This window comes from Cebidichthys violaceus, unplaced genomic scaffold (genome assembly GCF_023349555.1).
Source record: "Cebidichthys violaceus isolate CVI_PGR_0920_01 unplaced genomic scaffold, fCebVio1.0.p SCAF_93, whole genome shotgun sequence".
NCBI classification, from domain to species: Eukaryota; Metazoa; Chordata; class Actinopteri; order Perciformes; family Stichaeidae; genus Cebidichthys; species Cebidichthys violaceus.
Window position 1 is genome coordinate 478,476 of NW_027176979.1, and position 11,525 is coordinate 490,000.

General features: G+C 44.2%; 1 protein-coding gene across 1 annotated transcript in view; it reads left to right on the forward strand.

The window, feature by feature from the left end:
* Positions 1–4,265: 4,265 nt before the first annotated feature.
* Positions 4,266–11,525, forward strand: part of ahcy (adenosylhomocysteinase) — a 9,224-nt gene continuing 1,964 nt past the window's right edge. Inside the window, exons 1-10 of the mRNA XM_068704521.1 lie at positions 4,266–4,381; positions 6,430–6,620; positions 8,002–8,077; positions 8,306–8,458; positions 9,158–9,270; positions 9,564–9,771; positions 10,199–10,286; positions 10,376–10,493; positions 10,582–10,704; positions 11,452–11,523. Of these exons, the coding sequence (XP_068560622.1) occupies positions 4,354–4,381; positions 6,430–6,620; positions 8,002–8,077; positions 8,306–8,458; positions 9,158–9,270; positions 9,564–9,771; positions 10,199–10,286; positions 10,376–10,493; positions 10,582–10,704; positions 11,452–11,523 (1,170 nt within the window). The 5' untranslated portion in view covers positions 4,266–4,353. The remainder of the gene's footprint in view (positions 4,382–6,429; positions 6,621–8,001; positions 8,078–8,305; positions 8,459–9,157; positions 9,271–9,563; positions 9,772–10,198; positions 10,287–10,375; positions 10,494–10,581; positions 10,705–11,451; positions 11,524–11,525) is intronic.

Here is an 11,525-nt window from a genome sequence, read left to right on the forward strand (position 1 = left end):
GTAATCATCACTGTACTTCATAATAGTAACTAATAACACTAGTAACTAATAAGACACAGTAATCATCACTGTACTTCATAATAGTAACTAATAACACTAGTAACTAATAAGACACAGTAATCATCACTGTACTTAGTAATAGTAACTAATAACACTAGTAACTAATAAAGACAGTAATCATCACTGTACTTCATAATAGTAACTAATAACACTAGTAACTAATAAAGACACAGTAATCATCACTGTACTTCATAATAACACTAGTAACTAATAAAGACACAGTAATCATCACTACTTCATAACACTAGTAACTAATAACACTAGTAACTAATAAAGACACAGTAATCATCACTGTACTTAGTAATAGTAACTAATAACACTAGTAACTAATAAGACACAGTAATCATCACTGTACTTAGTAATAGTAACTAATAACACTAGTAACTAATAAGACACAGTAATCATCGCTGTACTTCATAATAGTAACTAATAACACTAGTAACTAATAAAGACAGTAATCATCACTGTACTTAGTAATAGTAACTAATAACACTAGTAACTAATAAAGACACAGTAATCATCACTGTACTTCATAATAACACTAGTAACTAATAAAGACAGTAATCATCACTGTACTTCAAAATAACACTAGTAACTAATAAAGACAGTAATCATCACTGTACTTAGTAATAGTAACTAATAACACTAGTAACTAATAAAGACACAGTAATCATCACTGTACTTCATAATAGTAACTAATAACACTAGTAACTAATAAAGACACAGTAATCATCACTGTACTTAGTAATAGTAACTAATAACACTAGTAACTAATAAAGACACAGTAATCATCACTGTACTTCATAATAACACTAGTAACTAATAAAGACACAGTAATCATCACTACTTCATAACACTAGTAACTAATAACACTAGTAACTAATAAAGACACAGTAATCATCACTGTACTTCATAATAACACTAGTAACTAATAAAGACAGTAATCATCACTATACTTCAAAATAACACTAGTAACTAATAAAGACAGTAATCATCACTGTACTTCATAATAACACTAGTAACTAATAAAGACACAGTAATCATCACTACTTCATAACACTAGTAACTAATAACACTAGTAACTAATAAAGACACAGTAATCATCACTGTACTTAGTAATAGTAACTAATAACACTAGTAACTAATAAAGACACAGTAATCATCACTGTACTTCATAATAACACTAGTAACTAATAAAGACACAGTAATCATCACTACTTCATAACACTAGTAACTAATAACACTAGTAACTAATAAAGACACAGTAATCATCACTGTACTTAGTAATAGTAACTAATAACACTAGTAACTAATAAAGACACAGTAATCATCACTGTACTTCATAATAACACTAGTAACTAATAAAGACACAGTAATCATCACTGTACTTCATAATAACACTCGTAACTAATAAAGACAGTAATCATCACTGTACTTAGTAATAGTAACTAATAACACTAGTAACTAATAAAGACAGTAATCATCACTCGAGGTGTTTTCTCTGTTTTCTCTTTAATAAACTGAGTTCTGTTTATAAGATCAGGATCGATTTCTACGGCAGAATGAGTTTGTCATATTTATGAATTATTTGAGTTTGTTTGTTTTTAATTTCAGATTGTGACGTCATTATTAATTAACCCAGAATATGATTATGGTTTCTCTTGAATACTGAATAATGTATGAGGCTCCATGTTTCAGGTTCAATTTAAATGATAAAAGTCATCAAACCCTCTGAATGATCAGCCTCATGTGACTGAATGAAAAGATGATCCATGATGTGTATTCATAATAAAAGTTATTATAGTATCATAATAAAAGTTATTATAGTATCATAATAAAAGTTATTATATCATACTAAAAGTTATAGTATCATAATAAAAGTTATTATAGTATCATAATAACTTTTATTATAATATTATAATAAAAGTTATTATAATGTCATAATAAAAGTTATTATATATAATAAAAGTTATTATAATATAATAAAAGTTATTATAATGTCATAATAAAAGTTATTATATATAATAAAAGTTATTATAATATCATAATACAAGTTTTTATAATATTATCATAAAAGTTATCATAATAAGTTATTGAGAGAAATATCAGATCATGAAAAGACAAATCTTTCTAATGAATGAAGAGCGTTGTTTGTGGTCCTTTTCTTGTTCATCTACAATGCATTGATAATCTACTTCATAATCCGGAGGCAGGAAGCGGTGACCTCGGTCTGTAACGCTCACCACAGAGTTCAGCTGCAGCTTAGAGTCAAACCAGCGACACTTGAGAGCGCCGGGGTGACGGCCGCTTTAACCGGACTCCTCAATGACCTGAAGTATATTTAGGTGCTGAGTTCAGCTCCTTTCAGCTGAAGGCTTCCTTCCTCGTCCTCGTCCTCTTCCTCGTCCTCTTCCTCTCCCGGGTCTCTCGGCTCACAGTCGCTCCGTTTCCATCCACATCTGATCAAATAATAACTGTAGACACTTCACCACAGCTTCTATTTCTGGTGCGTTTGACGGTGAACATAGTGGCGTCAAAACAAGGTGATTTACTTCTGAAGCAATGAGTCACAGAAAGTAAAGCTCCACAGACCTTCAGAGCGTGAGGACCTCTGTACCCTCAGAGACCAGGTCCGGAGTGGACGAGATTCTGGGGCCGGGGCCGGGTCAGAGTTGAGGTTGGGCAACGTCTATTTTTAGGACATGCGCTGATATCATCTATCTTTAAAATGTGTATCTTTACTATATCACCACGTATTGGTGCATTCCATGTATTTACAAATAGAGTGTCTTCTTAATATGAATACAATATTGTTAAATATACTTTAATAAATACATTGTATTGAGTGTTATCTTTGCACGGTGACGGATCTTCTGTTTTTATTGTTCTTCACTATCTCCCACATTAAATAAAACATGTTTTAATTGCCTTTTAATTTGCAGCCTTTTAGTTTCTTGGCCTTGTTCAGGTCCGACTGGTACCTCCCTCACAATGCCGGGTCTGATTGTGCATCTTTTACTTCATCTGACCCGGTATCAACGTGCGTTTAAATTTCACAGACTCTCGGCTCCGTCACCAGGCGGTCCGCTCCGGCTCGGTCGTCCAGCTGCCTCTCCTGCTTCTACAGCACCAGTAGTCCTACGAACAGCCATCCCAGAACATTTTCCACAACGTTCTCCGACTGAACGCACCTTTAAACTGCAGAAGCAAAGGGCAGATCCTCGGCTGACATCTAAACTGTGTTTGCTCTCCTCACACGCCGTCCGGGTCCATTTGGTCCGAGGCCTCGTGTGTCTGACCTCACGCTGTGTCAGCGGAAACCCAAAATAATGACAGCGTTTCAAATAAGTTGAAGACAGGCATGGCCCCGGTGTGAGACAGGGCCACAAGATGAGGTCATAATGCCAGTAATACATTTACTCAAGTACAAATTCAAGGTACTTGTACCTCATTAGTTCTAGTTTATGCTGCGTTATACTTCTACTCCACTACACGTATAGAATATGATGCATTGCTCAGACACACGTCAGTGAAATGTGACACACACATGAATGCAGCAGCAGTATGAATCCAACAACACCGTATACAACAGAAAAACACTTTGTGCCGTTTAACTTTTCATACTTCCAGTACGTGTAGCTGATGATACTCACATGCAGTACTTTTTCTTGAGTATTTTCATCGTTTAGCAGTAGTACTTTGAAGGATCTGGACACTTCTAACCCCTGCCTGGTGCATGCATGTTACACTATGTTATGGTGACCCATTGCCCAGTTCTGTGTCACAGGAAGCTGCGACGTGTTGAACGATATAGTTCAGTTTGAAGAACCTGCAGGACAACATGTTGGTAGAAGTTAGAACTTTAAAGTGTGTGTTTGTGTTCTACAACACATCATCATTCAACCACAGTACTACTGAAAACATAATATAGTTATCATTTAACCAAATGGGGGGAAAAAAACAACCCAAGGTCCACACCATTGGGTCCAGATTAAACTTGTTCTAAAAACTCACGCCCCCACAATGCACCTGAAGCTATCATTGGCTGGCTGGCCCACATCCACCGTCATCCAATCAAATCACTCACACGCGGGGCGGGAGCTGCCGCAGCCAATAGGAATCCAGAGTGGCTCCGGATTTGAACACGCCCCCGTCGTGTAACCTAGTTTGAATGTGGGCCTCGACGATAAAAAGAGAGCCGTCATGTGTCTGTCCCTCCCTCTTCTGCCTCCGTCTGTCGGCTAGTCTGCCGCTGAACTCGACCTGCTCGAAACAAAACACCGGAGAACAACAATGTCTGACAAACTGAACTACAAAGTTGGTACGTCGAAATGTATTATTCTGACCGCTCTTACAGGAGAGGCTTCGGGGGGAAGTAGGGTTGGCGGTTTGTTAGCTAGCATGCTGGGAAGTTTATGCTAATATGCGTGTTGGGTAACGGCTCTTCTAGCAGCCGGAGCTGATCGAGCAGTAATACGATTTTTGACTTATTTGTTTTCCAACTACGCTGTTTTAAGTTATAATGCGAGCGCTTGTCTTGCGTCGTTAATGCTAACGTCAACTTGCTAGCATGTCGTAAATTGTATGGCTTTGTTGTTGTTGTCGTTAAAGTGTTTATCGTCGTTGTTCCGTTAGTCATCTTCAGCTTCTGGCTTGTAAAGGTCCTCGTTTCGATGCTCGCTGGTCTCAGTTTGCTTAAATCTTGAGAATGAATCGACATGTAACAGCCGTACAGCCACCGCGCATGCGCCTCTCTGAACAGAGACTACGTCCACGGCCTCTGGATATTGTAGTTTATTAGTGGAGCCGGGAGGCGTCGCTCCCTTTTGCCCGAACTGTTTGCAAACTACATTTCCCGTGATGCTTTGCGCCTCGCCGCCAGTTTTTTTTTTTTTTGCATGATTGACAGGAGCAGACAGACTGTACTCAACCTGCTGTACCGTAGTAATGCTGGGACGACACGCGGTGCTCTCTTTGTAGCAGCTGTGAGGGCCTCGTGCTTTTTGACTAAAAGTTGTTTTGAAGTTTATTAATTAGGGAAGAAAATGAGCCTTAAATGTAGAGAAAATGGACAAAAGGAAAAATAACAGAAAATAAATGCAAGCGTTGCATTTATGAAATAAACACGCTGCATTCAGTGGAACATGTCAGGGTGATGTAAAATAAGAAATGCTTATTTAAATAACTAGTCGTTAGTTACCCAGACTAGCTGGTCTGGGAAGCAGCTGGTCAGAAGCAGACGGTGTTGCACAATGTTTTGCAAGATAGCTGGAGGGCAAAGTCCTCATTCTGCTAACGACGTGCGTTCAAGTGTGAGCTCCTCACGGCGGTGTGTCGAGTCCTGGCGCGTTCACTGATGCGCCAGCGTTTACTCAAAGCGTTGGTTTGAACATGGACTTCATGTAGGCCCAGCTCTGTTCTCCTGGTGCTGAGCACCTGGTGGATACGTGTACTTTGAATGGTAGTACTACAATGCAGGCTTCAGATGGGATTTGACCCACAATGCCTGCATCGGTGCCCTCTGCTCATGCGTCCGCCACACAATGATTCACATGTGAAGGCAGTAGCTGACTCGGCTGACTGTGGAGGTTTTAGTTTAGTCCCTCCCCTTTTGACCTCGGTGTGAACCCGATCCGGTCTCAGGCCGGTCTGTCAGGCCGGTGCCGGTTAGGTCCGGAGGTGTGTTTGCACAGGCCGTGTTGAACCTGTACTTTGGGACTTCACTCTGCAGCGCTGGAGAGAGCAGCTTATAGCTTCCTGTTGACCTTCTGTTGCTTCATGATGAGATCGTGTTTTCATCACGTTACATTGAGCCTGCAGCACTTCCTGCACTCCTGCTTTATTGTAATGGTGTCTTTTAGTCTGAGGGAGATTCAGCTTCAGAGGACAGGATCAGCAGGTTGTGTGAGGGACACACTCTGGACAAAGCATTGTAACTGTCCATGTTAAGTTCCTGAGTTACTCCATCAGCTCTAGTTCATCAGTATTAACTTCTTCTGACGCGTCTGAGAGGAGCCCAGATGTTGTTTTAGCTTAGTCCTTCAGAAGGCGTCTGAAGACTAATTTGGTTCCGTTCTCATTTAGGAGACCATGTTGGTGAAGCACGGTTACACCTCCTTCATTCAGGAGGAGGTGTTGGTGGAGCACGGTTACACCTCCTTCATTCAGGAGGAGGTGTTGGTGCTTGTATAACACCAGCAGCTGTCTGGTCAGTGAAAGGAGTGACTGTACAGTACATGCAGCTGTGTGGGTCTCTGCTCCAGGACAGCAGCATGGTTCACACAGACCACTATGTTCATGTGTATCATGTCTTGAAGCAGTATTTTACATGTGTCGTCCCCCCCCCCCCCCCCTCCTCCTCTCTCCTAGCTGACATCAGCCTGGCTGAATGGGGGCGCAAGGCCATCGACATTGCTGAGAACGAGATGCCCGGTCTGATGAAGATGAGGGAGATGTACGGCGTGTCCAAGCCGCTGAAGGGCGCCCGCATCGCCGGCTGCCTCCACATGACCCTGCAGACCGCCGTGCTCATCGAGACCCTCACCGCCCTCGGAGCGGAGGTGAGAGTCCACCGGCTGAGAGTCCGCCGGTCTGTCCAGAGGACAGCCGGTAGACGACGGATCCGCCTCAGTGAGACGCAGCATGAAAGGCCTCCAGATGCTGTGATCTGGTGCAGTTGTGATATAGAGTTGTACAGATTGTAAAATAAACTCACTGCTTCCCTTTGTTTGTATTGGAGGCCGTCGTGTTTGATGTGGACTTTGTCTTCTGACGTTTGGTTAAACATCTTCAAGTCCAGTTAAAGTTTTCTAGGAGACTTGAAGCTGACGTTAAGATCAGTCTGTCTTCATTCCTCTTTAACTCTTCTGAAGGTGTAGAGTTCACACGGCCGCTTCTTGAAGGCGTAGCGTTCACGCGGCCTCTTCATGAAGGTGTAGCGTTCACGCGGCCTCTTCGTGAAGGCGTAGCGTTCACACGGCCTCTTCGTGAAGGTGTAGCGTTCACACAGCTGCTTCGTGAAGGCGTAGCGTTCACACGGCCTCTTCGTGAAGGCGTAGCGTTCACGCGGCCTCTTCGTGAAGGCGTAGCGTTCACACAGCTGCTTCATGAAGGTGTAGCGTTCACGCGGTGTCATCAGAGAAGAGAGAATGTTTACTCATGAGCCGCCGGTGTCACTGCCTTGCTAAAGGGCTCTACAGCAGTAGTTGCTGAGAGGAGGTGTTTATTGATCCGTGTGTTTGAACAAACTGTTCACTGAGTCTGGGTCTCCTCTCTCTGCTGGTCTCAAGGCCGCGGTGTTGTGTTCTCCTGTTGGTCTTTATCGGTCTGACCAGGACTGGACTGGTTCCATTCTGCAGGAACCAGCAGCCTGAGAACCACCAGAACACAGAACAGCCTCAGCTTCCCACAATAGTCTCTACTTCTGTCTGCTTTGCTGGTGATTCTCTGTCATTTGGAAAAGTCAGCTTGACCTTCACGTTACACTTTACCTGATTTATTGGTATTAATCACTTCTACATGCAGATCAACAGCGTCTGCTTCCTGGCGAAGCTTTCTTTCCAGCTGCAGTGGAGAGTTTTGACCACTAGGTGGCAGCAGAGTGTTCACAGCGCAATGGCTGCTCTGTCATTTATACTGTTGGTACAGTGAGTTTAATCATTTATGGTTATGAATGTTGTTTAGTTTAAGTCTGCTGATGGTCTTAAGGTTAAATACTTCTTCTTTAATTCCTATGATCTCTTTCTTCACGCTGCTTTAACCTGAACTTTAGTGAGACGTGAATTAATAGATTAAAAACGTATAAATATATACAGAGACTCTAAATAATATCCATAACTTAAATAATAGTTTGATTTAACATCACTGGTGTTTGTGAAATTCATTGTGATATGATTCCATTTAAAGACGATATCCTGACCTCCTCCTCTTCCTCCTCCTCAGGTCCAGTGGTCGAGCTGCAACATCTTCTCCACTCAGGATCACGCTGCCGCCGCCATCGCCAAGACCGGAGTTCCAGGTAACGGACCGGCTGACCTGTGACCTGTGACCTGTCCCTGACTTGTAGAGCGTCGGGTCACCAGTGGTGTGTTACAGACTGATGACCGTCCTCTCAGCAGATTGAGTGGAACATGTAGACCACAGAAGATGAAATGAGAAGGACGTGTGTGAGTGGTGTGATGCCCCTGGAGGCGTCTCCGTCTCTCGGGTGGAGGCTGATGAGCTCGTCTCCCCCTCTGTGTTGCAGTGTATGCGTGGAAAGGAGAGACCGACGAGGAGTACGTGTGGTGCATCGAGCAGACGCTGTACTTCAAGGACGGCAAGCCCCTCAACATGATCCTGGACGACGGAGGAGACCTCACCAACATGGTCCACCAGAAGTACCCCAAGCTGCTCTCAGGTTGGTTTCTTTGTGTGACTGATCTCAGTGAGACCTGCTGACAGACGTCCTCTCTGGGGCCTTTTCTACACACTTTGACCCGAAGATGTCCAGAAGTCCGTGTCTGGTGGTGAGGTCACTCTCTCGTGAATGGTCAATGTGTGTGTGGAAGAGTTTTGGACACTAGGTGGCGTCAGTGGTCTGACAGGTTCACAGGAGGCTTCTTCAGTGTTACATTCACTTCATTAGTTATAGAACATTATTCTTTATCTTTAGTCCAGAGCAAGATAATTGACAAATAAAAAGATATCCAATCTGGAAGGAAAAATACTAAATATTTACATAAATAAAATGACCTATTTCTCACCTGCTACTGTTCATATGATTGGGTGTGATGCCCCTCGACTAATGCTCAACTGAGTGTTGCAGCTGTGTCATGAGGGGCAGAGAGAGACCGGTGGTAGTCTGCACTGAGACTCAGAGACTCACTGAGGACTCGGAGTGATGCTCTCACCGACACTCACTCACTCACTCACTCACTGTGCTTTAAGTGACCACAACTGCAGAAGAGCAAATGGTATAAAGATGGAGATCGATTGACGGCAGCCAGTTTTGATAGTTGGTGTTGCTCCGGTGGTTTTCCAGCATGAGGCCGTCGCGCTCTGTCCTGTTGATGGAACGGGTGGACTGTGTGTTGACTTGTTCTGACGGTGGTTTCAGGTATCCGCGGCGTGTCGGAGGAGACGACCACAGGTGTCCACAACCTGTACAAGATGCTGAAGAAGGGCGAGCTGAAAATGCCCGCCATCAACGTCAACGACTCCGTCACCAAGGTGAGCGGCCTCCAGCCTGTGCTCTGAAGAAGGAACCTTCTCTCTGAGCTTGTTGTTGATGGATGGATGGAGGAGGAGTTCGTCTGATAATTGATATTCTCATGTTCTTTAGTGTTGCATAGAATGCTGACGGTATAATAGAGTACAGCTCGACTGACTGCTCTGAACTGGGGTCATGAGAATGCTGACTTATGTGAATCTATGACTCTGACACCAGGCGCTCGGTGGGATCTCCTCCACCTCTCCTCTGATATGAATGATGGTTATTAATCTCTCTCTGTCTCTCCCTGCAGAGTAAGTTTGACAACCTGTACGGCTGCAGGGAGAGCCTGATCGACGGCATCAAGAGAGCCACGGACGTGATGATCGCCGGTAAAGTGGCCGTGGTGGCGGGTTACGGAGACGTGGGCAAAGGCTGCGTTCAGGCCCTGCGTGGGTTCGGAGCTCGAGTCATCGTCACAGAGATCGACCCCATCAACGCCCTGCAGGCAGCCATGGAGGGTAGGTGACGGACGGACGGAGAGAGGGAGAGGGAGAGAGAGAGAGAGAGAGAGAGAGAGAGCATTTTAACGGAGCATGAACTCTAGATCTATCAGAGCTCCCCAAAACTGTTCAGATTACCTCCTGATCAGAACTCGGCCCGTTCAGGTGTCAGTTTGTGAATGTTTTTAAATGGACTGTGAACACGTCCTGAAGTCACGTGTTGCAGCTCAAGTATCAGAAACTCAGAATAGTTACCTAGAGGCTCCGTTATCCTAACAATGTATCCCTGCTGTCTTCATCCTGCTGGTTTTAGTAGCTCATGATCACGTTGTGGTAAGAGGACTTCATGTAGACGTCGTCTCTCCGTCACTTAAAGAAGACGCTGATGATGGACGTCCTCTTATAGGATCACGTGATCACTAGAATAAACCCGGCTCCTCTGCAGGTTATGAGGTCACCACCATGGACGAGGCCTCCAAGGAAGGAAACATCTTCGTCACCACCACCGGCTGTGAGGACATCATCCTGGGACAGTGAGTGGGACCGACGGTATTCAAAGTATTATCGTATGAACGTATCCCCAACGGGACGCATCGTGACCATTGTTGTTTGTCTCCTTCAGTCACTTTGAGAACATGAAGGACGACGCCATCGTCTGTAACATCGGACACTTTGACTGTGAGATCGACATGAGCTGGCTCATCAAGAACGCTGCTGAGAAGATCAACATCAAACCTCAGGTAGGAGGAGTCTGCTGTGAGTCTGGAGCTCACGCCGCTTCTCTTCTGTGTTGTCGACCCTCGTCCTGATAACCCTCCTCCTCCTCAGGTCGATCGCTATCGTATGAAGAGCGGCCGTCACATCATCATCCTGGCCGAGGGCAGGCTGGTGAACCTGGGCTGTGCCATGGGACACCCGTCCTTCGTCATGAGCAACTCCTTCACCAATCAGGTACAGAGAGCCGGTGTGATGAGTGATGAAGAGGTGTGATGAAGAGGTGTGATGAGTGATGAAGAGGTTTCATGAGTGAAAGTGAAGAAGAGCTGTGATGAGTGAAGAAGAGGGGTGATGAGTGATGAAGAGGGGTGAAGAAGAGCCGTCTGTCACACAGGCAGTAAAACATCAAGTTCTCTTCACTCACCGTTTGTTGTGCGATTGATTTGCAAATTTTTGTCATTAATAATTTCATATTACGTGGACGTATTTAAAAACGTACACTGAGGTCTCGTAGTCTGAACAAAGTTTCTTTCTACTGACAAAATCTACTCCATAGGTTCTTACCTTTCACAATAAAAGCCCCTAGACACACTGACTATGTACTGGAGGGAACTCAAAGTCACTGGAGCGTTTCAGCACCAGGACATTGAATGAATGAATGAATGAGCTGGTGCCGGTAGCTCAGTTTAAACGGTTCACTGCAGACTCTGCTCTGGGTCAGTAGGATCCGGTAGTTTGTCCTCTGGGTCAGTAGGATCCGGTAGTTTGTCCTCTGGGTCAGTAGGATCCGGTAGTTTGTCCTCTGGGTCAGTAGGATCCGGTAGTTTGTCCTCTGGGTCAGTAGGATCCGGTAGTTTGTCCTCTGAACACGTTCATGCAGACCAACCTTTACTTTGTTAGTCCTGTGTTCAGGTCTTTAACATGAAGACACCATGTCTGCTTCATTAAACGTGTTTTTTGTCTTTCTTTTTCTTCCTCCAGGTTCTGGCCCAGATCGAGTTGTGGGAGAACACCTCCAAGTACCCCATTGGAGTCTACTTCCTGCCCAAGAAGGT